General features: G+C 41.9%; 1 protein-coding gene across 1 annotated transcript in view; it reads left to right on the top strand.

Moving 5' to 3' along the window:
• CDH23 (cadherin related 23) overlaps positions 1-24,701 on the top strand; it is an 832,275-nt gene that overhangs the window by 395,092 nt on the left and 412,482 nt on the right. The window contains exon 12 of the mRNA XM_075257430.1: positions 16,505-16,654. Coding sequence (XP_075113531.1) covers positions 16,505-16,654 — 150 coding nt within the window. The remainder of the gene's footprint in view (positions 1-16,504; positions 16,655-24,701) is intronic.

Below are 24,701 nucleotides of genomic sequence, written 5' to 3'. Positions count from 1 at the left end.
TCAGGAGAAACGATAAGAAATAAAATCCTGCTCGTCTGAGCAACTAACTTACCAACAGCCACACAAACAAACCAACAATCACGACACATTCTCACCGAACTCAGAGTAACAGGACAGACTGAGACACCTCCTCACTCCCTGGATCTGCCCTGAAGTACAGGCTCTTCAGCCTTTTATGGGTCAGTAATGAGTCTGACCCACATAAGCCTACTCCAGACCCTCCCTGGACCACATACAGGTCAGAAACCTGAGGCTGAGATGGCAGATCTCCAGCACTTTGCCTGTCACCTTCTCACAGGACCCACTGGGAGATTCTCTTGTTCCACTGTGGGACAGTCTGAGCCTGCATGTTTGTACCCCTTTATTGGCCAGAATGTTCATACAAAAGGCATGTCACTTTAACAAGGGGAATGGGCACAGTTAATTTATTCATAAATTTTTAATCTTCGAACAGAAGAGCAGCGCAACACAGCGTTAGGGGGCATTCACACAGAGTAAAATGGCGCTGATTCTGGCACAATAACTCGCGGCAGAATAAGATGAGATAAGATAAGATAATCCTTTAATAGTCCCACAGTGGGGAAATTTCAGTATGTTACAGCAGCAAAGTAATACAGATACAGGATAATACACAGTAATATATTACAGACGTAGAACACACATATGCTGAGAAGAGAAGATATACTAGGAGTCCATAGCAGCTAAGGAACAGAAGAAAGAAGGAAGACTTCATAATCATAATCATTAGTTCTCTGTGCGGAGTGATCTTCGCTTGGTCTGATGTAGATTATACAGCCTTGTCACGGTTGGGAGGAAGGACTTGCGATAGCGCTCCTTCTCACACTTGGGGTGAAGCAGACGGTCACTTACAGTGCTGCCAAGTGCCATCAAGGTCTCACACATGGGGTGGGATTTGTTCTCCCACATGGAGGTCACCACAGACAGTATCCTTCTGTCACCCACCACCTGTACTGGGTCTAGGGGACTACCTAGGACAGAGCTGGCCCTTTTGATCAGCCTGTCAAGTCTATTTCTGCCCCTGGTTGATATACTGCTCCCCTAGCAGGTCACACCAAAAAAGATGGTAGAAGCAACCATAGAGTTAAAAAAGGCCCTAAGAAGTGTCCCCTGGACTCCGAAGGCCCTCAGCCTCCTGAGCAGGTAGAATCTGCTGTGGCCCTTTCTGTGCAGTGCCTCCAGATGATCAGCCCAGTCTATTTTATTATTGAGGAGCACACCCAGATACTTATAGGTCCTGACTATCTCAATGCATGTCCCTTGGATCTTGACTGGGGTCGGAGCACTTCTCCGTTTGCTAAAGTCCACCACCATCTCCTTGGTCTTCCCAGCATTAATCCTGAGGTGATTCTGCTGGCACCATTCAACAAAGTCCATGTTTAAGTCTCTGTATTCCCTATCATCGCCATCAGTGATAAGGCCTACTATAGCAGAGTCATCGGAGTACTTCTGTGTGTAACAGCTGGATGAGTTGTGCCTAAAGTCAGCAGTGTACAGTGTGAAGAGAAATGGGGCAAGAACTGTACCTTGTGGTGCCCTGTACTATAGATCATAGTGTCAGACACACAGCCCTGGGCTCTCACATACTGAGGGCAGTTTGTCAGGTAGTCTAGGATCCAGTAGGACAGGTGATGGTCCACTCCACCAAGGTTCAGCTTCTCCCTCAGTAGCCCTGACTGAATGGTGTTGAACGCACTGGAGAAATCAAAGAACATTATTCTCACAGTGTTCAGCACTGATAAAAAGCTTCCCATTGATTTCAATGTGTTCCGTGCATAAAACTGAACCCATTGAAGTCAATGGGAGTCTGTTCATCAGTGCTGATTCTGCTGCGAGTTATCATGCCAGAGTTAGCGCCACTTTACTCCGTGTGAATGCCCCCTTATAAGAAAAGATGTCCTAAGATTGTTTTATGAGGAACACATGAATTTACTGAAACGGGCATGTCAGGAGAGATACCACTTTAAGTGTATGGTCAGCTGAGGTTACAACTCAAAGCGGTGTATTATTCTGTTAAAACCCCTAAAAAAATCTTTAGGATCAGTGTTTGGGCTTAATAAGTCATGTTAGCACTGTGCGATCCTGTGTAATTCACCTTATCTCCCTGAAGTCCTGCTGCTACTAATCAGCACCGAACCAAGAATCTCTGCTGATGACATCTTGGCATTCAGTATAGTCTTAACCTACAAATTGCCAAAGAAAGGATGACACCATTTGTCAAACCAAGTGAGAATTAATGCATATTTTGATTTGCTTAAAGATGAGATTAAAAATATAATTATTGAGCTGAAACATTCTAAGCGGCGGCTTCTTGACAGTAAAGTGTAATTTTCTCTCATTTGTTCGCATTAACGTTTCAGTCTTAATGACACGTATTTGCTTATTACGTCTTTATCCCTGCTGCTAGTGCAAGGAGAATGGCATTTTACTTGTGCAGATATATTTGATCGGACTTTAATTAAAAGGTAGCTGTGCAGAAAACAGAGCGATAAAAGGGACACGAGTCTATTTGGTTTGATTTCCTGTCATTCGCTACAATAGATTAGAGGCGCCAAGGCTTATCTGGAAAACACCAAATAAGCACATACATACACACATAGCCACTCAAACAAATGAGAACCTGTCTTTTTAAGGGCACTAAATTGATTTTACAAAGTTTAAGGCGGCCATTAGGTGCAATGTAAACATGGATTTTCTCTGTTAGTGTAGCAGTTTTATGTAACCGCAGGACAATCGTCTGGAACGTTTTCATGATGGAAACTAGGAGCTGTGATACAAAGCTGTAGCCTGACTTGCTCTATATCTCTGGAAAGATCATGTTTCTTTGCTGAAAATTGGGAAAAAAGCTACAAGGTTAGGAGTTCTTTAGCAAATGTAAAGATTGCATGAAAGAATTACTAGGATAAATGGCCGAGTTGACTGCTCAACAATATAGTGACACAAAGGTGTGATTTGTTTGGTCGATCATCAGGATGGTAATACCCCTTTAGACTTATCCCCTGTAGCCCATCCATAAAAAAACACCAATATCACCGCTTTGCAGCTAAATTTGTTTTACTTGTTTTGAGGTCAACATGTACAGGCTATTTTATACTGTATATTTGTCTAGACTTATGCTACCACACACATGAGTTGATCAATGGTGGGATCATTCCTATGAATAATCGATCTACACAGTCCAGTCACATTAATGTGACCACCTGTCAAAATCCAGAATAACCTCCTTTTGCAGAGCAGACCGCTGCGAGACGTGCAGGAAGAGGGGATGTGGTGATGATGTCATTGGGATGTTGAGCCATGCCGACTCCAGTGCCCTGGCTAGCTGCACTAGGTTGAGCGGTTCAGTATCCATGGTGCGAACAACCGGATCAAGGTGGTCCCACAGATTCTCGATTGGGTTCAAGTCCAGGGAATTTGCTGGCCAAGGGAGTGCGGTAAACTCATCCTGGTGCTCCTCCAACCATGCACGTACACTGTGAGCTTTATGACACGTCGCATTGTCCTGCTGGTAGATGCCATCATCCTGAGGAAAAACCATTCGCATGTAGGGGTGAACATGGTCCGCAAGGATAGATGCATACTTGTGTTGATCCATCATGCCTTCCACAATGATGAGTGCACCCAGATGGCGGCTGACACGTGTCTTCTGCGATTGGTTATTTAATGTTGAAAAGTGGGCGGTCACATTAATATGACTGGACTGTGTATATAATCAACTTTATGCTTAAAAAAAAAAGTGCATGACTGATGACCAAAAATTGGATAAATGCTCTAATTCTCATCCGCCCGCCATACAAAAATTTCCAACCCAGTTGATCGGACAGACCAAAGTTGGCAGTCACACAGTCATTTGTGGTATTTTTATGATCATTGCCTGTAATAGTCTAATTTGACTGAAGACCGTGTCCTTTGTATGGCCAGCTTTATTCTTTTTTGGTGCTTGCTTCATATCTTACCATACATAATAAATTTTAACAAAGCTGTGATATTTTTCATGTGTAATGTTTTAGAATTCTGCACATTCACCACTTCTTAGTGTAGTATTAAGGGTTTCGATATACTAGTGGTCATTTTGGGAACCAAAGTTCTGTTAAGACTATCCTTAGTACCTTGAATTTTAATGCTCCAGCCATTATAGTGTCTTAGGTTAAGGCCCCACATTTCGAGCTGCAGCTAAATTGCAATTTTTCTCAAAAAGTTTGCAGAGTTTTCTTCTGCTGAGTTTCAGCTTCAATTACACTAGCATTTCCATAGGTATAATTGACATGATGCAATGTACAAAAACACAATGTTTTTGAAATTGCAGCATGCTGGGCGCGGTTATTTTTCTGTAATGTGTAGATGGGAGTGTCGGTTTGGCACTTTTGATATTTTTTCCCCCACTATGGTGGTTACTGTACAGGCAAAATATTTTTTTAGATTTGTAGACTCTTCATTTTTGGAGACTGGGATACCTAATGAGTATGTGTTTCATGGTATTTAAGTACGTTTTTATGAGTTCTAGGGAAAGGGGGGGGGGTGATTTGAACTTATAGTATTTTTATTTTTTATATATTTTTTACTTTTTTAAAACTTTTTTTGCATTTATTAGACCCCTTAGGTGGTCTGATCATTAATGCAACGCATTTCATTGCTAATGCATTGCAATACAATACAAATAAACAGCATGTCTATTGCAGGCTGCATAGAGCAACCTGCAATAGAAAGATACTAAAGACAAGCCTGGGAGCCTTCACAAGGCTCCCGGTTGTCATAGAAAAATCAAGGAAAACAATATAATCCCACCGAGATAAAAAGTATAATTTATTGAATGATTTTAAAAAATCACATAAACAATAGCAAAAAATGCATAATATGAAAAAACATGAACATACTGTGGGGAACTTAGCTTGGTAGAAGCAGTGTTGCCGACCCAAACAGTCAACACAGAGACATAAAATATGGGAAAAAAAACCAGGAAAATAAATAAATCCTTAACTTCAGGCAAAAAATAGATAAATAAAAACCTGCTCATCTGGGTTTACTAACTAAACAGTAGGTTAACCTAACTATACGTGTGGCTTACTTCCAGCCACATGGATGAAATAAGCGCAGTATTGTCTCACCGGACTCGGGGTTACAGGACAGAACCATACACCACCTCAAGGAACTGCAGCCTTATTCTGGCCCAGGATCTACACCAGATCTGCCCTGGACCACACATATGTCAGAAACCTGGGGCTGATATATCTGGACTCCAGCACTAGGCCTGTCACCTTCTCATAATAAAAAGACAAAAAGGGGGGGAACACATGAAGTTCTACTACTGATAATGGGTAAAGCAGACAAAAGCAATGTATAATGAAACTGCACCTCAGGAGTAGTAAGATGAAAGGTGTATGTAAGTGTGGCCTTAGCCCAATAATGATTTTTATATGACAGTTCATGACAAAGTAAAATTTTATACCAATACATAGTTGCTATAAAAGATATATAATGGACCTGTAATTAGAACATTATCTGATATTGGTCTTGCACATAATTGTAATAGGAAATGTAAGTATAAAGTAAACGACTGCTTTCTGTAAAATGTAGCATTTGGACACAGTAAGTAATGCTGTTAAGATATCCAAATACAAATATCTCTGTTCTGTATTATTTGGAGCTTTAACTTAAAATATCATGGAGGCTTTGCAACCCCCCCCCCCCCCCCTCCTTCTTTGCTGGTTTTGACATAAAGAGGAGCTGGAAGGCCTCTGCTGAAGGGCTGGATAAGATGAATGAATAGTAAATAGTAATCCCATCAAACCTGGCTCTTTTTGTGGGCGGCAGATAAACTTTGAAATAAGGGATTCATCCTCAGAATTTCAGCAGGGAGTCTTTAGGCCTCGGTGCCTGAGTGTGAGATGGGAACAAACCAGCAGGAGATCAATAAGCAAATAGAAGGTTTGTTTGGCTTGCAAATGAACCTGTGGGCTAAAATTACTAGGAAGGGGAATTATACTGGTTAATAATATTAGCTGAATTATGAACGCTGCTATAGTTGACAATCTTAGGCATTTCAGCTTCACTTGTGGAAATTGCCGTAAATACATTTACTGCAGAATGTAAGTTTGATCTGAGAGCAGACTTCTGCTTTGTGCACATTATTGAAAATATCAGGCACAGATGTTATGAAGCAGGTTGCTAAACTTCTAGGTCATAACTTAAATAAATGCTTTAAACTGCAAGTCTAATAGGTCAAAGTACTGTATATACTGCTATGGGATAATATCTGTTCATATATTATGCCTTTACTGACTGCTAGGGTTGAGCGATCAGGATCGGATCCCGATCGGCAATCGAGTAAATTTCACAATCCCGATCGGGTTCCGAACCCGCCTAAAAAAAGATCGGGAACGGAATTCCGATTGCTCAACTTACCTGCAGAGAACTGCTGCTGCTTCCCGTTGTTCTCGGTCTTCTCCTCTCTCATTCTCATTCCTGCAGAGCACCATGTGCGCCCCCCCGCCTTCCTAGGCTAGTGTTACTGATGCTGGGAGTAGGCAGGGCTGGTTGTGGCTTAGGAGAGTGTGGGCGGGTACAGGGAGGAGAGACGTGATTGATGCACTCTCGTCTCCCCGCTCTGTACCCGCCCACACTCTCCTAAGCCACAACCAGCCCCACCTACTCCCAGCATCAGTTACACTAGCCTAGGGGAGGCGGGGGTGCTCTGCCGGCATGTGAATGAGAGAGGAGAGGAACGAGAACAACGGTTCTGTGCAGGTAACTGGACAGCAGGGGGTATACGTAGCTGGCATATTTTTTAATCACTACACAGTGTGTAGTCCAAAAATTGAAGCATTCAATTTTTTGACTTCATGCTGTCTAGTAAATAGGATCGTTTTTAAAATATTTTAATTTTTCGATCTTTAAAAAATTCCCTTGAATTGCATTAGGATCGGAATTGGGATCGGGTTAAGATGGAAAATGATCGGAAATTGGATGTTAAAAACGATCCTGAAATCTCAAGATCGGCTCAACCCTACTGACTGCATGACAACTGCAATCAGTCAGATTTGAAATATAACGATCAAAACTAATAAATAGGACATATATTGTAAGAAGGATGTCTTGATATGTTGCAAATAGTTTTGTAGAAGATCTGCGACAAGAAATCAGCTCCATTCATCTAAGTGTTAACCACAAAACGTAGATGTCTGCAAACCTTTTAGATGAATGGAATTTATTTTCTGCAACACAATTTGAGACATCTGAAGGCACCATTAGGCCACCCACGAATGATGATTCAACCACGGACTTCTTGGCACAAGGCTCAGAATTTAGCCCCATTGTGTCTGGTAGGGTTGAGCCGATCTTGAGATTTCAGGATCAATTTTAAAATACAATTTCCAATCATTTTCCAGCCGATCGCCGAAAAAGGAACCCATTAAAGTCAATGGGAGGCTTTTTTCAGCGCTGAAATTCCACACCAAATTCCTCACCATTTTCCTCCTTGTGAATGGACCCTAAGGGACAAGGAGTGCTAGGGAATGCCCCTGAGCTAAAAATTTGAACACAACAGAGGTTGTAAATTAAAAATAAGGGTTGCTGAATGCGTTAGAAAAAAATGCACAATATTTCTCTCAGCACTAATACCGCCAACACCATCTGCTTTTCTTGGTCCTCCAAATCCATAAAATATCTCAGTATTTCATCTCTCTGCAAATCCCTCAGAAGTAGGGTTGAGCCGATCTTGACTTTTCAGGATCGATTTTGAAATCCAATTTCCGATCATTTTTCATTCGAACCCGATCTCGATCCCAATTCCGATCCCAATGCAAGTCAATGGGATTTTTTTACTAATCAGTTTGGATTTTAAAAACAATCCTATTCACTATACAGCATGGAATCTAACAATTGAACACTTTAATTGTTAGAATCCACCCTGTGTAGTGATTTTTTTTTTTTTTTTATTCACTAAGTAGCCAGAGGATTTTCTTATTAATCTTCTGGCTACTTAGTCCCCCCCTGGTGTCCACTTACTTGCAGAGATGGCTGGCCGGTGCCTGGTGTTCTCGTTCTTTTTCGCCTCGCTGCCCCCTGCCTCCCAGGTTAGGAGAGTGTGGGCGGGTACTGGGAGGGGAGACATCATGTCTCCCCGCCCTCTACCCGCCCACACTCTCCTAAGCCACAAGCCCCGCCTTATTCCTAGCTCTTTAACACTAACCTGGGAGCGGGGGCAGCGAGGCGAAGAAGAACAAGAACACTGGGCACCGGACCAGCCATCTCTGCAGATAAGTAGCTACTAGAGATGTTAGCTAGTCTCCCATTAGAATGAATGGATGCAGCTGGTGCGCAGGGGGTTAAGGCTGTGTGCCGGCTGCTTCCATTCATTCGTATGGAACCGCAGCGGAGCCTTCACACTGAGTATACAATACTCAGTGTGAAGGCTAACATTTAGCTTTTTCCACAATGCTTAGCCAGTAGCAAAGCATTGTAGGAAATAATCACCGATCTCGATCCCACCTAAAAAGATCGTGTTCAGAATTCCGATCCCGATCGTGAAATTTTCTCGATCGTCGATCGGAATCCAATCTTTTCCAAACACGATCGCTCAACCCTACTCAGAAGCCTACGCCCTGAACTTCCTTTCCCTACCGAGCAACCTTCAGACAGACCTTCGCTAGAGGGATCCTAAGGGATTTCAAGGCTTGGCTGTATAAATATTCAAAAGAATGAATATCCTACCAGGGCTTTTATATTTTATTCCCATCAGCCATCACAAATCATTATTTAAGAAACTCCAGTGCAGGTTCACTAAATGTATATGGTCCTCCAATCTACCCATGATTGCCAGGACCATCCATTTCAGAGCAAAAGCCCGAGATCTAGTGGCCTCCACTATTATTTTGCCCTGGTCACTGCCTGTATACTAGATTGCCATCTTTCTAAACTTTCCAAATTATGGCTCAAAATAGAATCATATCTATCCCAGGGCCCACTGGAAAACCTCCCCTAGCTTCCCAACTGCCACTGGACAAATTCCTCGATCTCTGCACTGCCATACATTGCTCAGCAGGTACTGGGGGCTTGTAAAACCGATCTTAATACTGCAAGTCTTTTTACAAACATCACATATATAGACCACTGTATCCTTTCGAAACACTCTGCACTTCCACCAACCCTCCAGTCAGGGTAATACCCACCATATTTGCACTCAAACCCACAATCACTCCAATTGTCATCCTTCACCAGGAAGTGGGTGGAGGGACTGGGAGTATCCTACTTCACGGCCCAGTGGTATTCTGGCTTCCAGACATGCCATAAATTTTCCATCTCCTGTTGGGTATGGAAAAACAATTACAAGCTTCTCTCTAGATGGTACAGAGTTCCAATGATCCTTACAAACTCAATAAACTGCTCCAATCCCTCATCAGTTTTATATTGATTGCAGCTCGCGCAGCTATTCCCAAACTATGGAAGAACACTTTGCTTCTACAAAGTATGATTGGATCCAAGAGATCCTTTGTATCTGCCATATGGAGATCATGATGTCTGAACTCTAACCAGATTTTTCCAACTCACAACAGACTTGGCAACTATGTACTAATACTCCCCAGCCTTTAACACATTCCTCTAAGGCCTTGAAACATTTTTGACCATTCCCAGGCTCCCCTTCCGCTGTGTGTTTCTATGCTTAGCAGGAGAACACTCCTCCTACCACCGATCCCCCCTTCCTGTCCTGTCCCTTTGTGTACCTTATCCAGTCTGGTTTTCTAAAACTGTATTATTGTGCATTCAGTCGTACTACATTTATGCATTCGTATCATTTGGTTTATTCCTGCTGCATCAGGGCTGATTCTACTTGCCTTTGTAGATTCTTGTTACTCTGTTTTCATTGCTTATTATATGTAAAATAAAGATATGTTAAAAAAATATAAAATGTAAACTCTTTGTTACATTCTCACTTGTTCGAACTCCTGCACATTGTGCCACACCGTACAGCGCTAGAGGTATGTCCACTTATAATTACCTCCTCTCGAACTCTTGTCATTCTGTGTTGGCATGGTTAGGGTTAACTTTTGTGTACTTGAGATTGACAGCCTATCTGCCAATCAAGCCTGGGGCGGGTTCTGGACTTCCTAATAATGGCCATCAGACCGAACATGGTTGCTGGCTATTATGACTCTGATTTTTCAGTTGCTCTTGTATTGTATTACTTACCTCTGCATTTTGCTTTTTGACTACTCTTATGGATTGTAATTTGGTACTGTTTTGTCTCTAGTTTGAACCTTGGCTTGCTGACCCCTCTTCTGTGTTGTGTTGTCATGTCTTATTCTGTGTATCACTTACCTAAAGTAGGGTTCATTGTTCAGTTGTCCCTGTCATTAGGAAAGTGGGTGGGTAAAGTTTAAGCGCTCACTATCTCCGTCTTCCCTTTCCCTAGCATCGTTTATTAGGAATTGCCCTCAATAAAGATATGTTGTTCTTAGTCTAGAAACTTAGACATAAGTTGTTTTTTTTTCATATACAAATGTGTCCATAGCTTTCAAGACTCTCTCATGGGATGATGTCAGTATACATACATTATACATATATACCGACATTAAAGTCTAAGTCTGTGTTTATTCACTTTTGCTATTTTATGATATACCAAAGCAATAGGCAAATTTTTTTGACCACTGAAATCTATTAAAAATACAATGTATATGAGCACTGAAAGCTAGGGTTGAGTGATGGGGATCGGAAAAGATCAAATCCTGATTAGCGATCGAGTAAATTTCACGAGCGCGATTGGGTTCCGATACACCTAAAAAAAAGATCAGGAACGGAACGCTGATCCCGATCGCTCAACTTACCTGCACAGATCCACTGCCGCTGCCACTCCCCATTCTTTTCGCTCCTCTTCTCTCTCATTCACATGCCTTCTGAGCGCCATGTGCGCCCCTGTCTCCCTACGCTAGTGTTAGAGATGCTGGGAGAAGGCGGGGCTTGTAGCTTAGGAGAGTGTGGGTGGGTATTGGGAGGGGAGACGTGAGTGATGCAGTCACATCTCCCCGCCCTGTACCTGCCCACACTCTCCTAAGCCACAATAAGTCCCGCCTACTCCCAGGATCTCTAACACTAGCCTAGGGAGGTGAGGGCGTGCACGGTGCTCTGAAGGCATGTGAATGAGAGAGAAGAGGAGCGAGAAGAACGGGGAGTGACAGCGTATCTGTGCAGGTAAGTGGACTCCTAGGGGACTAAGTAGCCGGCAGATTTTTTTTAATCACTACACAGCATGGAGTCCAAAAATTAAAGCATTCAATTTTTGGACTCCATGCTGTGTAGTGAATAGGATCATTTTTAAAATCTGATCTTTGACCATTGACTTGCATTAGGATCGGGATCGGGTTCGAATAGAAAATGATCGGAAATCGGATTTTAAAAACGATCCTGAAATCTCAAGATCGGCTCAGCCCTACTGAAAGCATATCACAATGCTGTGTAAATCTACCTTGCATAAAGTCTAATTTGATTATGTAAGAAAATGTTTTTCTAGTTATACAAGCACACTGTACTCCAGATGTTTCCTATGCTTTTACTGCTGATTTTTCAGAAGACAGGCTGTGAATTATAAGATATAGTGAGACCACATTCTGTATTCTGCTGACTGATCTTTGGGACTCTGCATATTATTAGAATCATACAATATTTATATCAATTTATTCAGAAATGGTGAGATTTTAATAGACAATTTAGTTTTCAGGCTGATACTAGTAATGGCCTAAAGTAGAAGAGTTTTAATGAAGAAAGGTCAGTTGGGGGTTTCGTGAACAAAAATTCTAAACCCTGTTCACTCTTTATGAAATGACTTTTTTTTTTTTTTGCTGTATTTCGGGCCTTTGCTTTCTAACCTCTGTACATTTCTATGAGTGAACTGGAAGCGTTGAGAGCAAATGCAGAACCTCTCGCCTGCTTCCTGCTGTCACGCTCAGGCACTCTCAGCCATTAGCGCTTCTTCGGGCATTTAATTGACCAATCCTACTCAAAGAAGTTTGTTCTGAGGGAAAATTGGAAAACCTGCCGTTATATTAGCAGGAACACTATGTTGAAAACCATTGAAACAAGTTGCATTGGTCCAGAGGTTTCCTAGCTGTGATAAGCAACATCTTTACTCATTTTGATCAAAATAGCTGACTGTAAAGCATTTTTGGTAAGGAAGGGCTTTAGAGAGATCCTGACCTTTTACATTTTATTCTCTCATTTCATCCCTATTTATAGAAAATAGATCATGTGCAAATATTGGGTGGGATTAACACCTTACACCATACATGTAGAGTGCAAAGCAAAAATCCTTCAGGCTGATATGGTGGTTACCCAGGAGTTGAGCCAACAACATAAGCGGCAGGTCTAAGGGTATGTTCACACAGAGTTTTTTGTAGGCGGATTTTGACGCGGAATCCGCCTCAAAATCCACCTGCAAAAATGACTCCCATTCATTTCAATGGGAGTCCCCCGCTTTTTTCCCCACTAGCGATTTTTTTTCAGCTAGTAGGAAAAAGAAGCAACATGCCCTATCTTCCAACAGATTCCGCGACCGAGTCAACCGCAGCGTCCGTGGCTCAAGACTCCCTCCTGTTTAGGCCCATTCATTTGGGCCTAATAAGGAGTGAGATGCCATTGTTTTATATTGCCTCATGGTAATGGGAAGAGTATTTTGTTTTTTTTCCTCACTACACTACACATAATGTATAAGACCAAGGCTGGCTAAAAATTTTTTTGCATTTTTAATGTAAATTGTGAGCCCCATATAGGTATCACAATGTACTTTTTTTTTTTCATTTAAGAATGGGAGGAAATCCACGCAAACACGGGGAGAACATATTAATTCCTTGCAGATGTTGTTCCTGGTGGGATTTGAACCTAGGACTCAAGCGCTCCAAGGCTACAGTGCTAACCACTGAGCCACCATGTTGCTCCTAAGGCTGGCTAAATTGGTTGATTTGATCATAACCAGTAGACCATCTGATGTGTATGTGGGTGTCCTGATTTTTCTCTACAGCAGATGGTGGGGGGAAAAAAGGGGTCAGGATGTTGGATTACAACATGTGCAACCCTTTGGTCGCAAGTAAAATAAGTTGCTGCTGGCAGGGGCTTATTCCCTTCAAGGTCAGGAGTAGTAACTGTCAGCTAATGCTAGGTTCACACTAGCGTTCTCCTGTCCGTTCTGTGGTTTCCGTCTTCTGCATGCCAGAAGACGCAAAGCACAGACCGGGTCCGGCGGTGAGCGTTATAGGCTCTCCGCCGCGAAACCGGATTTTTTTTATCCGGACACAGAGTACTGCATGTCCGACTCTGTGTCCGGATTTAAAACCCGGTTTCGCTGCGGAGAGCATAAAACGCTCACGGCCGGACATCTCTCTCACCCATTCAAATGAATGGGTGAGAGAGACTCCTGCAGGTTTCCGTATCCTGCCTCTGTTTTAGGCAGGAAACGGAAACCTGAAGTACGGAGTTCACACCGCTGATGTGAACGAGCCGTAACTTTGATATATGGCTGTCTTAAAATGAGGGAAGGGAAATCTGCTCCTGATATGGCCGGGGCCCCACGGGCCGGAAACGCCACAGGAAAAATTGTGGCATTTTACAATAACAGCAAAGTGGATGGGATTCATTCAAATCCCATGCCCACTTTATGTTAAAATCTTCAGCGCGAACACGCTGCGATTTCCAAAACCGTTGCGGTTTTGACAATTGCAGCATGTCAATTATATCTACGGAAACGCCGGCGGCTTTCCTATAAATATAATTGTAACAGAAAGTCCATGGAGGAAAACTCTGTGAACTTTCTGTTGAAAGCGCTGTGGGAAGAACCGCAATGCATTTACGCCACGGTTCTTCCCACAGCGCTTCAGCGCTGCGTTTCCGCCCAGTGGGGACTTAGCCTAGAACAGCTAAATGTTTGTGATCATGTCTATCTGGTATCTCTAAAATTACTCTAAAATAACTGTTTGACTGTAATTTCTAGAGTCATACAAGATACAATTCAAGTAATGCAAACATATTACCAATGTGAAACCTTTAAGATTCTAGAATATTTCAATTTATTTCGGCAGCCACAAAGAAAATGAAAACAAAAATGAGAACAAAAATTCTTAAGTGCTTAGTTGGTCCTATTAACAGACACCTCTGCCTGACTGCTGGGGAACCCAAGTGAATTACAGTGCATTCCATTACTTAGCATTTTAAGATGTTGGATAAGGTCATGAATGATTTCTACTTTACATTTGCCACAAAAAAATGACCCGTTTCTTATCTGCACACAATTCTGCTACAATTCTCACTGCCTGGTACAATATATGCAATTATGAAGTATTGAATTTTATTCTATGGGGACATGCAAATTGCCATTGACAATGTATCAAACGAGCGACAAATGGCATGTTGCACACAGTCAAGATTTGACAACCATTCAAGATTTGACTTCTGTGAGAAGTATAGATACTGTTTAACAGGTTAACAAGCATAGGAAATGAATTAAGATTTTTTTTTTTTTTTTTTTTTTTTACAACCCCAAAAAATTGCGAAAATTTCTGTGCAAATGTTGCTCTGTAGACCTTCAGGCTGAAGGACTACTGTAAATCAGATATTGTAAGTAGGGTTGAGCCCATCTTGAGTTTTCAGGATCGATTTTAAAATCCGCTTTACGACCATTTTCCAGCTGATTCCGATCACGATCGTGAGGTTTGCTCGATCGCCGATCGGGATCTGATCTTTCCTGATCGCTCAACCCTATTAATGATATACAGTATACATGAATAGGGTTGAGCTGATCTTGAGATAACCTCTGACCTTGATCCTGCCGGAAAAGATCAGGATCAGAATTCCAATTGCATCGTGAAATTTACTCGATCGCCGATTGGAATTCGTTCGCTCAACCCTAATTGTAAGTCTTCTATCATTATAATGTGTATAATATGTTTAAGGCTGGGTTCATACCAGTGCTTGAACTCCATTTGGGATTTCTTTCCCCAAACCCGTTTAAAAAAGCGTTTTTCTCTCCGCATGTTTTGCTTTTTTTGGGTGGAAACCCAGAGAACTCCATTATAGTCTATGGAGTCTGTGGGTTTCTGTGGGTAACTGCTTTCTTATGCAGATTAGGTTTCCATTTGGGGGGTCCACTACTAGTAAAGTAGTAAAGTGTGAACCTAGCGTAAGCTGCATGTTGCCATAATAATGAAGATATGGCAACCACAATCGAGTTTTCCATATCTTGGATATTACTGGTGACTTTAATTTGTGACCATAGATATTTCTGTATAGAAAGTGATATACTGTATGGTTTAAAATGAATCCTTTTATCTGCTTACTTATACAGTGCCATTATATTTCACAGTGCTTTATAGTCACTGTCCCATATAGGGCTCATGCTTTACATTCCCAATCAGTATGTTTATGGAGCGTGAATGGAAACCAGAGTGCCCAGACTGGGTTTTTTTTACTAATTTTGAAATTTCCTTGTTTCTATATGTTGTTAAATATCTGAAAGCTGTTAACCATAGGCAAGATATCTGCTCCAATGTGCAGAAAAAAGAACACAAAGCGTGTACAGTGTGACAAAATGAGATTAGAGAAAGATATTTTAGTATCTTGTTTGGCAAAAAAATCCAGGTCATATATTCCCTTTTAAATTTGCTTTAGATTGACATATTTCATGTTAAAAAGTCATTTACTGTATGTGATACTCTTCATCCATGGATAATGCAATGAACGCTGAGAACAAATAATCTATATGGATAAACAATAAAGCCCAACCAATTCACTAATATTCTGTCTACTAGTGTCGTGCATTATTTCACATTCGACCTTGTTTCTGGTTGCACTGTGTATATTTGTGACGACACTAGGATGGATGGGTGAGTCAATAGTGTGAGTAGTAGGGTTGACCGATGAGGAAAGATCAGATCCCGATCGGCAATCGAGCAAATTTCGTGATCGGGATCAGCTGGAAAATGATCGAAATTCACATTTTGAAAGCGATCCTGAAATCTCAAGATCGGCTCAACCCTACTCCATAAACATAAAGAAACTAGGGTTGAGCGATCGGGAAAGATCAGATCTCGAGCTGCGATTGAGCAAATTTCACGATCGCGATTGGCTGGAAAATGATCGAAAATCGGATTTTAAAAACGATCCTGAGTCTTTTTGGCTTCCCAGCTCGCTGGTTTATATGCTCCTTCATTGTTGCTCGACTTATTTCTTTTTGTTCGTTTTGTATTTTATTGAAAAATCTTTAATAAAACCCGTTTAAGCATAAAAACGATCCTGAAATGTCAAGATTGGCTCAACGCCAGTGAGTAGCTTACAGTATGGAATCAAATGCTATGCAACTATTGGGTATTTCACAAAGAGCAGCAAATTGCTTTCTCATTTATTGACTTTTGTTATACTTGAAATATTATTTTTTGATGTGCTTATTTTGTCTTTTTGATTCATCTGTTTTGTTCATCTGTCTAACCTCATTGTTTTCTCCATTAAACAGGGTGTCAATAGCGCCTTTGAAGTTTACCTTGTGGGAAACAACTCCAACCACTTTATAATTTCTCCAACCTCTGTCCAAGGAAAAGCTGACATCCGCGTAAGAGTTGCTGTTCCCCTGGACTACGAGACAATACCTCGCTATGATTTTTCAGTAAGATTAATCCTGTAATAAGAATTTCAAATGGCTTTCATATAATATTTAGGACTTTACAAGACCATGGTAGATTTTAATAGCATTAAATATTTTTAGATCATATGATTTGGGACTCTTCTGAATATTCGTTTTCAGTATGGCAGTACTTGACTATTGTCATCAATGGTACAGATAGGTCAGACACTTGACCACTGCTTCATTTAAAGTCCTTCTAGCTAAGGTTGAGCAGCTGAAGACAATGGGGATCATAGGTTATAAATTATGTAGACTGGAATACCCCTTTGCAAATATATGGTAGTTTGCTTTTCAGAACATTAGTACATTCCCTGGCGAACACTACTGCCACCGTCTGATACAGTATAGATCCCTCAGCTCTGCATCAGCTTTGAAAGAGCGCCATAGGATCTTCTTGAGATCCTTTCAATCATGACCACAAAAACTCCTATTCCAAACCTCCTGGTCCTGGCCTTTCTCCTAATTGGTTGCTGCAAGTGTACTTTTGAGATTCCGTTCCATTAAAACAAGACAACTTAGGACCCTTGTTCTCATGATGAGGGATAACTTGTTATTAGCAAGATAAGTAATTGTGATACTTTGCCTATAGGGTTGAGCGATCGGGAAAGATCGGATCCCAATCGGCAATCAAGCAAATTTCACAATCGCGATCAGGATAGGCTTGAAAATGATCGATAATTAGATGTTAAAAATGATCCTGAAATCTCAAGATCGGCTCATCCCTACTCCATAAACATAAAGTAACTAGGATTGAGCAATCGGGAAAAGTCGGATCCCGATTGAAGATCGAGCAAATTTCACGATTGCGATCAGGATCGGCTGGAAAATGATTGAAAATCAGATTTTAAAAACAATCCTCAAATCTCAAGAACGGCTCAACCCTACTCGATAGACATTAACTAGGGTTGAGCAATCGGGGAAAATCGGATACCGATCGGCGATTGAGCAAATTTCTCAATCACGATCGGGAACGGCTGGAAAATGATCGAAAATCGGATTTTAAAAACGATCCTGAAATCTCAAGATCAGATCAACCCTCTTTGCCTACTGTCAATGAAGGCAGTTTAAATGGTGAAAGGAACATAAGAAGAATGAACCTTAATATAGTACTTTAAATTGCAAAGGGTATCTACTTTTGGTATAACCCTATAGAATATTCTATAACAAGATAGTACACTTTATAAAACTATTTTATTATAGATTGTATTGAATATATTTTACTGTATGTGTGAACACACATAGATGGATGGATAGATAGATAGATAGATAGATAGATAGATAGATAATGCCCCTTCCATATGTATCCCTAAAACATTACAGCGCTACTGATGTGGCTACGTACAACAAGGAGATCAAGTGCTAAGAAGCTATTAATAGAGATGAGCGAACAGTGTTCTATCGAACTCATGTTCGATCGGATATTAGGCTGTTCGACATGTTCGAATCGAATCGAACACCGCGTGGTAAAGTGCGCCATTACTCGATTCCCCTCCCACCTTCCCTGGCGCCTTTTTTGCTCCAATAACAGCGCAGGGTAGGTGGGACAGGAACTACGACACCGGTGACGTTGAAAAAAGTAGGCAAAACCCATTGGCTGCCGAAAACATGTGACCTCTAATTTAACCACATGAGGACCGCCGTACGTAAATTTACGGGCTCATGTGCTGGTACCTAAAGACCGGACTATTGCCGAAATACGTCCGGCCTTTAGGTACCTTTCTGGCGGGGGGAGGGGTGCGGGGGGGACAGGGGTTAGGTGTTACTAACACCTAACCCCTTCCTCCATAACGTCCAGTCGGAACTGAGTCCGACTGGACGTGTTAACCCTTTCGATCGCGCCGTCAAACATCGCGGCGCGATCGAAAGGGATCCGCCGACAGGTTAACCAGATCGGCACCCCCCGCGGCGAGATCGGGGGGTGCCGATGTCAGTAGAAGGTAGTCTGGGGTCTGGCCAGTGACCCCAGACTACCGGAGCCCCACATACCTGGTGATCCTGCCAGGCGGTGGAGGAAGTGAGCGATGTGTCTCACTTCCTCTGCAGCTTACAGGACACGAGCAGGCTCATGTCCTGCTCGTGTCCTGTCTGCTACTGTGTAGAATCAGCTGATGCTTTCATCAAAGCATCAACTGATTCAAGTGTCCTAAAGGGACACATGAAAAAGTTAAAAAAAAGTTAAAAAAAAAAAAAAGTGTATGAAAAAAGTAATAAAGTTCTAAAGTCCAAAAATCCCTTTTTTCTATACAAAATGAATTATATAAAAAAAAGCACTAAAAATTAAAAAAAGCAATGCATATTTGGTACCGCCGCGTCCGTAACAACCTGTACAATAAAACTGAAATAATATTTAATGTACACGGTGAACGTCGGAAAAAAAAACCGGAAAAAACTCGCCGGAAATAATGATTTTTTGCCATCTCATCCTACAAAATATGCTATAAAAAGTGATCAAAAAGTCATATTCACCCCACAACAGTGCCAATAAAAAGCGCACATTTTCCCGCAAAAAATAAGCCCTCAACCAACACTGTCAACCGAAAAATAAAAATGTTACGCTTCTCAGAAGATGGCGATGCAAAAATCACTGATTTATGTCCCCAAATGTGTTTTTGTTCTGCAGACTTAGTATCGCATAAAAAAATAACATAAATGAGGTATTGCCGTAACCGTACCGACCCGCAGAATAAAGGACACATGTTACTTATGCTGTACGCTGCATGGCGAAAAATTTAAAATGTAAAACTCAATGCAGGATTGATTTTTTTTTTTTTTAATCCAGCAAGAAAGAGTTAATAAAATGTAATCAGTAAGTTGTAGGCACCCAAAGATGGTGCCATTACAAAATGCATCTCATCCTGCAAACAACAAGCCCTTATATGGCCATGTCACCAGAAAAATAAAGAAAATATAGCATCTAGCAATGTCAAGGCAAAACCCCCCAAAAATCGCCAAATTATTAGAACACAACTGGCTGCGGCAGGTAGGGAATATATAAGCTGTGCGAGCGAATATCAGGGGACACCCCAGATTTACAGCTTATGAGCGAAAAAACACCAGAAGTGACCCCCAAAGTGACCCCCAGAGTGACTCCCCCAATCATAGGAGCTACTGGGACATAGTAGGGAATTTGGTGTCTGCAATGTTCTCCGCACAGCTTATATATTCCCTCTTCGCCATCCGCTGTGCAGTCACGTCCGGATACTAATACTCACTACACCCCCTGATAAATTCTTTGAGGGGTGCAGTTTTCAAAATGGGGTCACTCCTTTGGGGAATCCACTTTTCTGGTACCTTACAGGCTCTACAAACATGACATGGCATCCAGATACCAAACATCAAAATCTGTACTCCAAAAGCCGCATCGCGCTCCTTCGCTTCTGCGCCCTGCTGTGCGCCCAAACTGCAGTTTATGACACATGTATGACACTGGTGTACCCGTTATATCGGACGTAATGTCATATGTGAGTATAAACTGATATTAGGGCACAGCTGGACGCAAAAGGGAAGAAGGGTTATTGGGTTTTTGGAGCACAGACGGTTTGGTTTTTGGATGCCATGACACTTTTGTAGATCTGAAACGCCAGTAAAGTGGAATCCCCTGATATGAGACCTTATTTTGGAAACTACACCCCTGAAGGATTTCTCCAGGGGTACAGAGAGCATTTTTAACCCCCAAGTGTTGCTATAACTTATTATCCATAAATGAATACGAAGCTGATTGTGAAAGGTGAAAATGACCATTTTTCCAGGAATACGTCATTTCAGTGTGTAATATGTTGTGCCCGCCTTGTATCAGAGATGAACGCTCTAAAAGCTGTTGTGCCCAGGATACCCGCTTACCAGTGTTTGGAGTGTCTCTGCTGACATAAGTTGGGCACAACATATCGGGCACTAAAATGGCGAATCTCTGGAAATTTTTCATTTTTAACTTCTCATTATCAGCTGTGATTTCATTTCTGGAAACTAAATAAATGCAACACTCAGGGGTTAAAAATGCTCGCTACACCACTTGATAAATCCCATGAGTGGGCTAGTGTCCAAAATGGGGTGACATGTCTGCGGATTCCACTTTATTGGCAATTCAGGGGCTTTGCAAAAGTGGCATGGTGTCCTAAAACCAAACTGTGCTCCAAAAACCAAAATAGCGCTCCTTCCCTTCTGTGCCCGGCTGTGCCCAAACAGCCATTTATACCCACATATGGCATTAAGTCCGTTATCCGGGGTACACCAGTGTCATACATGTGGGCATACACCGCTATTTGGGTACCCAGCAGGGCGCAGATGTGAAGGAGCGATATGTGCTTTTGGAGTGCAGATTTATATTCTTTGTTTTTGGACACCACATCACATTTGCAGAGGCCCTAAAATTGTCCCTACAAAATGGGGTCACTTCTTGGTGAATTCCAGTTTACTGTCACCTGTGTAGTTTCTAAAATGGGGTCACAATGGGGGGTTTCCATTGTATTGATACTTTAGGGGCTCAGCTAATGCGACATGGCACCTGAGAACTATTCCAGCCACATCTGCTTTCTAAAAGCCAAATAACGCTCTTTCCATTCTGAGCCCCACCGTATACCCATACAGCAGATTATGGCCACATATGGGGTATTGCCGTGTTAAGAAGAAATTGTGTAACAAACTCTGGGGGGCTTTTAATTCTTCAGCTACTTGCAAAATTAAAAATATGGCGCTAAATGGACGATTAATTGGAAAAAAAAGTAATTTTTCATTTTTACGTCCCATTGTTAATAAAATCTGTGAATCAGCTGTGAGGCCAAAATGCTCACCAAACCCCTAGATAAATTCTATGAGGGGTGTAGTTTCCAAAATGGGGTCACTTTTAGGGGGTTTCCACTTTATTGGTACACTAGGGGCTCTGCAAATGCGACATGGCACCTGAAAAATATTCCAGCAGAATCTGCCCTTCAAAAGCCAAATAGCACTCTTTCCATTCTGAGCCCCGCCATGTTCCCATACAGTAGATTATTACCACATATGGGGCATTTCTGTGTTCAGGAGAAATTGTGTAACGAACTTTAGGGAGCTTTTTTTCCTCCTCTTGTGAAAATGAAAAATTTGGGGCTAAATTGACAGTTTGTTGGAAAAAAAGTAAATTTTCATTTTCATGTCCCAATGTTAATAAAATCTGTGAAACAGCTGTAGGGTCAAAATGCTCACTCTACCCTTTGATATGTTTTGTGGGGGGTGTAGTTTACAAAATGGGGTCACTTTTAGGGGGTTTCCACTGTATTGGTACTGTAGGGACTCTGCAAATGCGACATGGCACCTAAAAATTATTCCAGCAAAATCTGCCATCCAAAAGCCAAATAGCGCTCCTTCCATTCTGAGCCCCGCCATGTTCCCATACAGCAGAATATGGCCACATATGGGGTATTGCCGTGTTCAGGATAAATTGTTTAACAAACTTTGGGGGGCTTTTACTCCTTTAACCCCTTGTGAAAATGAAAACTTTGGGGATAAAGTGACATTTTAGTAATTTTTCTTTTACACATTCCAATGTTAGTAAAATCTGTGAAACAACTGTACGGTCTAAATGCTCACTATACCCCTTGATGAATTCTGTGAGGGGTGTAGATTCTAAAATGGGGTCACTTTTGGGGGGTTTCCATTGTTTTGGTACGCTAAGGGCTCTGCAAATGTGACATGGTGCCTGAAAATTATTCCAGCAAAATATGCTGTTCAAACACCCAGTGTCACTCCTTCCCTTTCGTGCACTGCCGTGTGCCCAAAAATCAGTTTACACCCACATGTGGGGTATTTCTGTGCACGGGAGAAATTGCATAACAAAATGTGAGATGCATTTTCTCCTTTAACCCTTTGTGAATGTGTTAATTTTAGGTCTAAATGAATGTATTAGTGAAAAAAAATGAAATGTCTAAATTTGACCTCCATATTATTTTTATTCTTATGAAATGCTTAAAGGGTTAACAAACATCCCAAATGCTGTTTTGAATAATTTGAGGGGTGTAGTTTTGAAAATGGGGTGATTTATGGGGGTTTCTATTATATAGGCCTTTATAATTCCTTTCAGAACTGAAGTGGTCCCTAAAAAATTAGTTTGAGGAATTTTCTTGTAAATCTGGAAAATTGCTGTTACACTTGTAAGCCTTGTAACATCCAAAATGAATTAAAAGACGATCAAAAGATGATGCCGATATAAAGCAGAGATATGGGAGATAATATTTATTCATGTATTTGGATGGTATGACTATCTGCCTGAAAAGCAGAGAATTTCACATTTTGAAAATTGCAATTTTTTCCAAATTTCCATCAAATTTGCTAGTTTTTTTATAAATAAATACAAAAATATTGATTAGTGTTTACCACTAACATGAAGTATAATGTGTTACGAAAAAACAATTTCAAAATCACTTGTGTAAGTTAAAGCGTCTCAAAGTTATTGCCATTTAAAGTGACACATGTCAGTTTTGAAAAAAGAGGCCCGGTCCTTAATGTACTTCTGGGCCTGGTCCTTAACCGGTTAAAAGAACAGCGCCGCCCAGGTTCGCGTCATTCTGAGCTTGCAATTCACCGGGGACGGAGGTTTCCGTCCAGTTAGCTAGGGGTTAGATTCTGGGTAGGCAGGGACAGGCTAGGATAGGAAGGAGAAGACAACCAACAGCTCTTATAAGAGCTAAATTCCAGGGAGAAGCTTGTCAGTGTAACGTGGCACTGACGGGCTCAATCGCCGCAACCCAGATTTCCCAGGATCCTGAATGGAATACACTGTCAGTGTATTCCCGTATACCCGATATATACCCCCGATACCCGTTCCAACGGTGTGCCCCCCCACCTTCACCCCAGAAATACCCTGCAAGTCCCCTAGCAATAGAATTGGGGCTATATACACCCACTATTTTTGCTACTGCCATATAGTGCCATTGTCTGACTGGGAATTCAAAGAATATATTGGGGTTACAAATACCCTCATTTCTTGCTACTGGTATATAGTGCCATTGTCTGACTGGGAATTCAAAGAATATATTGGGGTTACAAATACCCTCATTTCTTGCTACTGCCATATAGTGCCAGTTTCTGACTGGTAATTCAAAGAATATATTGGGGTTATAAATACCCTCATTTCTTGCTACTGGTATATAGTATATAGCACACTGGATGAGACAGCAATATGGTTTGAGCCGCTGCACCTGGGCCCAGGCATGGTCGTTTGTGATAACGGCCGGAACCTGGTAGCAGCTCTGGAGCTTGCCGGACTCCAACATGTTCCATACCTGGCCCACGTCTTCAACCTAGTGGTGCAACGTTTCCTAAAGAGCTACCCCAATGTTCCAGAGCTACTGGTGAAAGTGCGGCGCATGTGCGCCCACTTTCGCAAGTCGACAGTAGCCGCTGCTAGCTTAAAATCTCTCCAGCAACGCCTGAATGTGCCACAACACCGGCTTTTGTGCGACGTCCCCACACGCTGGAACTCAACGTTTCAGATGTTGAATAGAGTGGATGAGCAGCAGAGACCTTTGATGGAATACCAGCTACAAAACCCTAGGGTGCCACAAAGTCAGCTGCCTCAGTTTCACATCCATGAGTGGCCATGGATGAGAGACCTTTGTGACATCCTAGGGGTCTTTGAGGAGTCCACAAGGAGGGTGAGCTCTGAGGATGCGATGGTGAGCCTTACAATCCCGCTCTTGTGTGTTCTGAGAGAATCCCTGATTGACATCAGGGATAACTCAGATCACACAGAGGAGTTAGGGATAGCATCCGATCCATCACAGCTGGAGAGTAGGTCCACACATCTGTCCGCTTCACTGCGTTTAATGGAGGAGGAGGAGGAGGAAGAAGAGTTGTCCGATGATGTGATGGTGATACAGGAGGCTTCCGGGCAACTTCGAATCGTCCCATTGTTGCAGCGCGGATGGGTAGACATGGAGGATGAGGAGGAAATGGAGATTGAACTCTCCGGTGGGGCCAGAGGAGTCATGCCAACTAACACTGTGGCAGACATGGCTGAGTTCATGTTGGGGTGCTTTACAACCGACAAGCGTATTGT

The sequence above is a fragment of the Leptodactylus fuscus genome, chromosome 10 (genome assembly GCF_031893055.1).
Source record: "Leptodactylus fuscus isolate aLepFus1 chromosome 10, aLepFus1.hap2, whole genome shotgun sequence".
NCBI classification, from domain to species: Eukaryota; Metazoa; Chordata; class Amphibia; order Anura; family Leptodactylidae; genus Leptodactylus; species Leptodactylus fuscus.
Note: the sequence above shows the minus strand (reverse complement) of the source record. Positions and strands in the feature narration are given on the sequence as shown.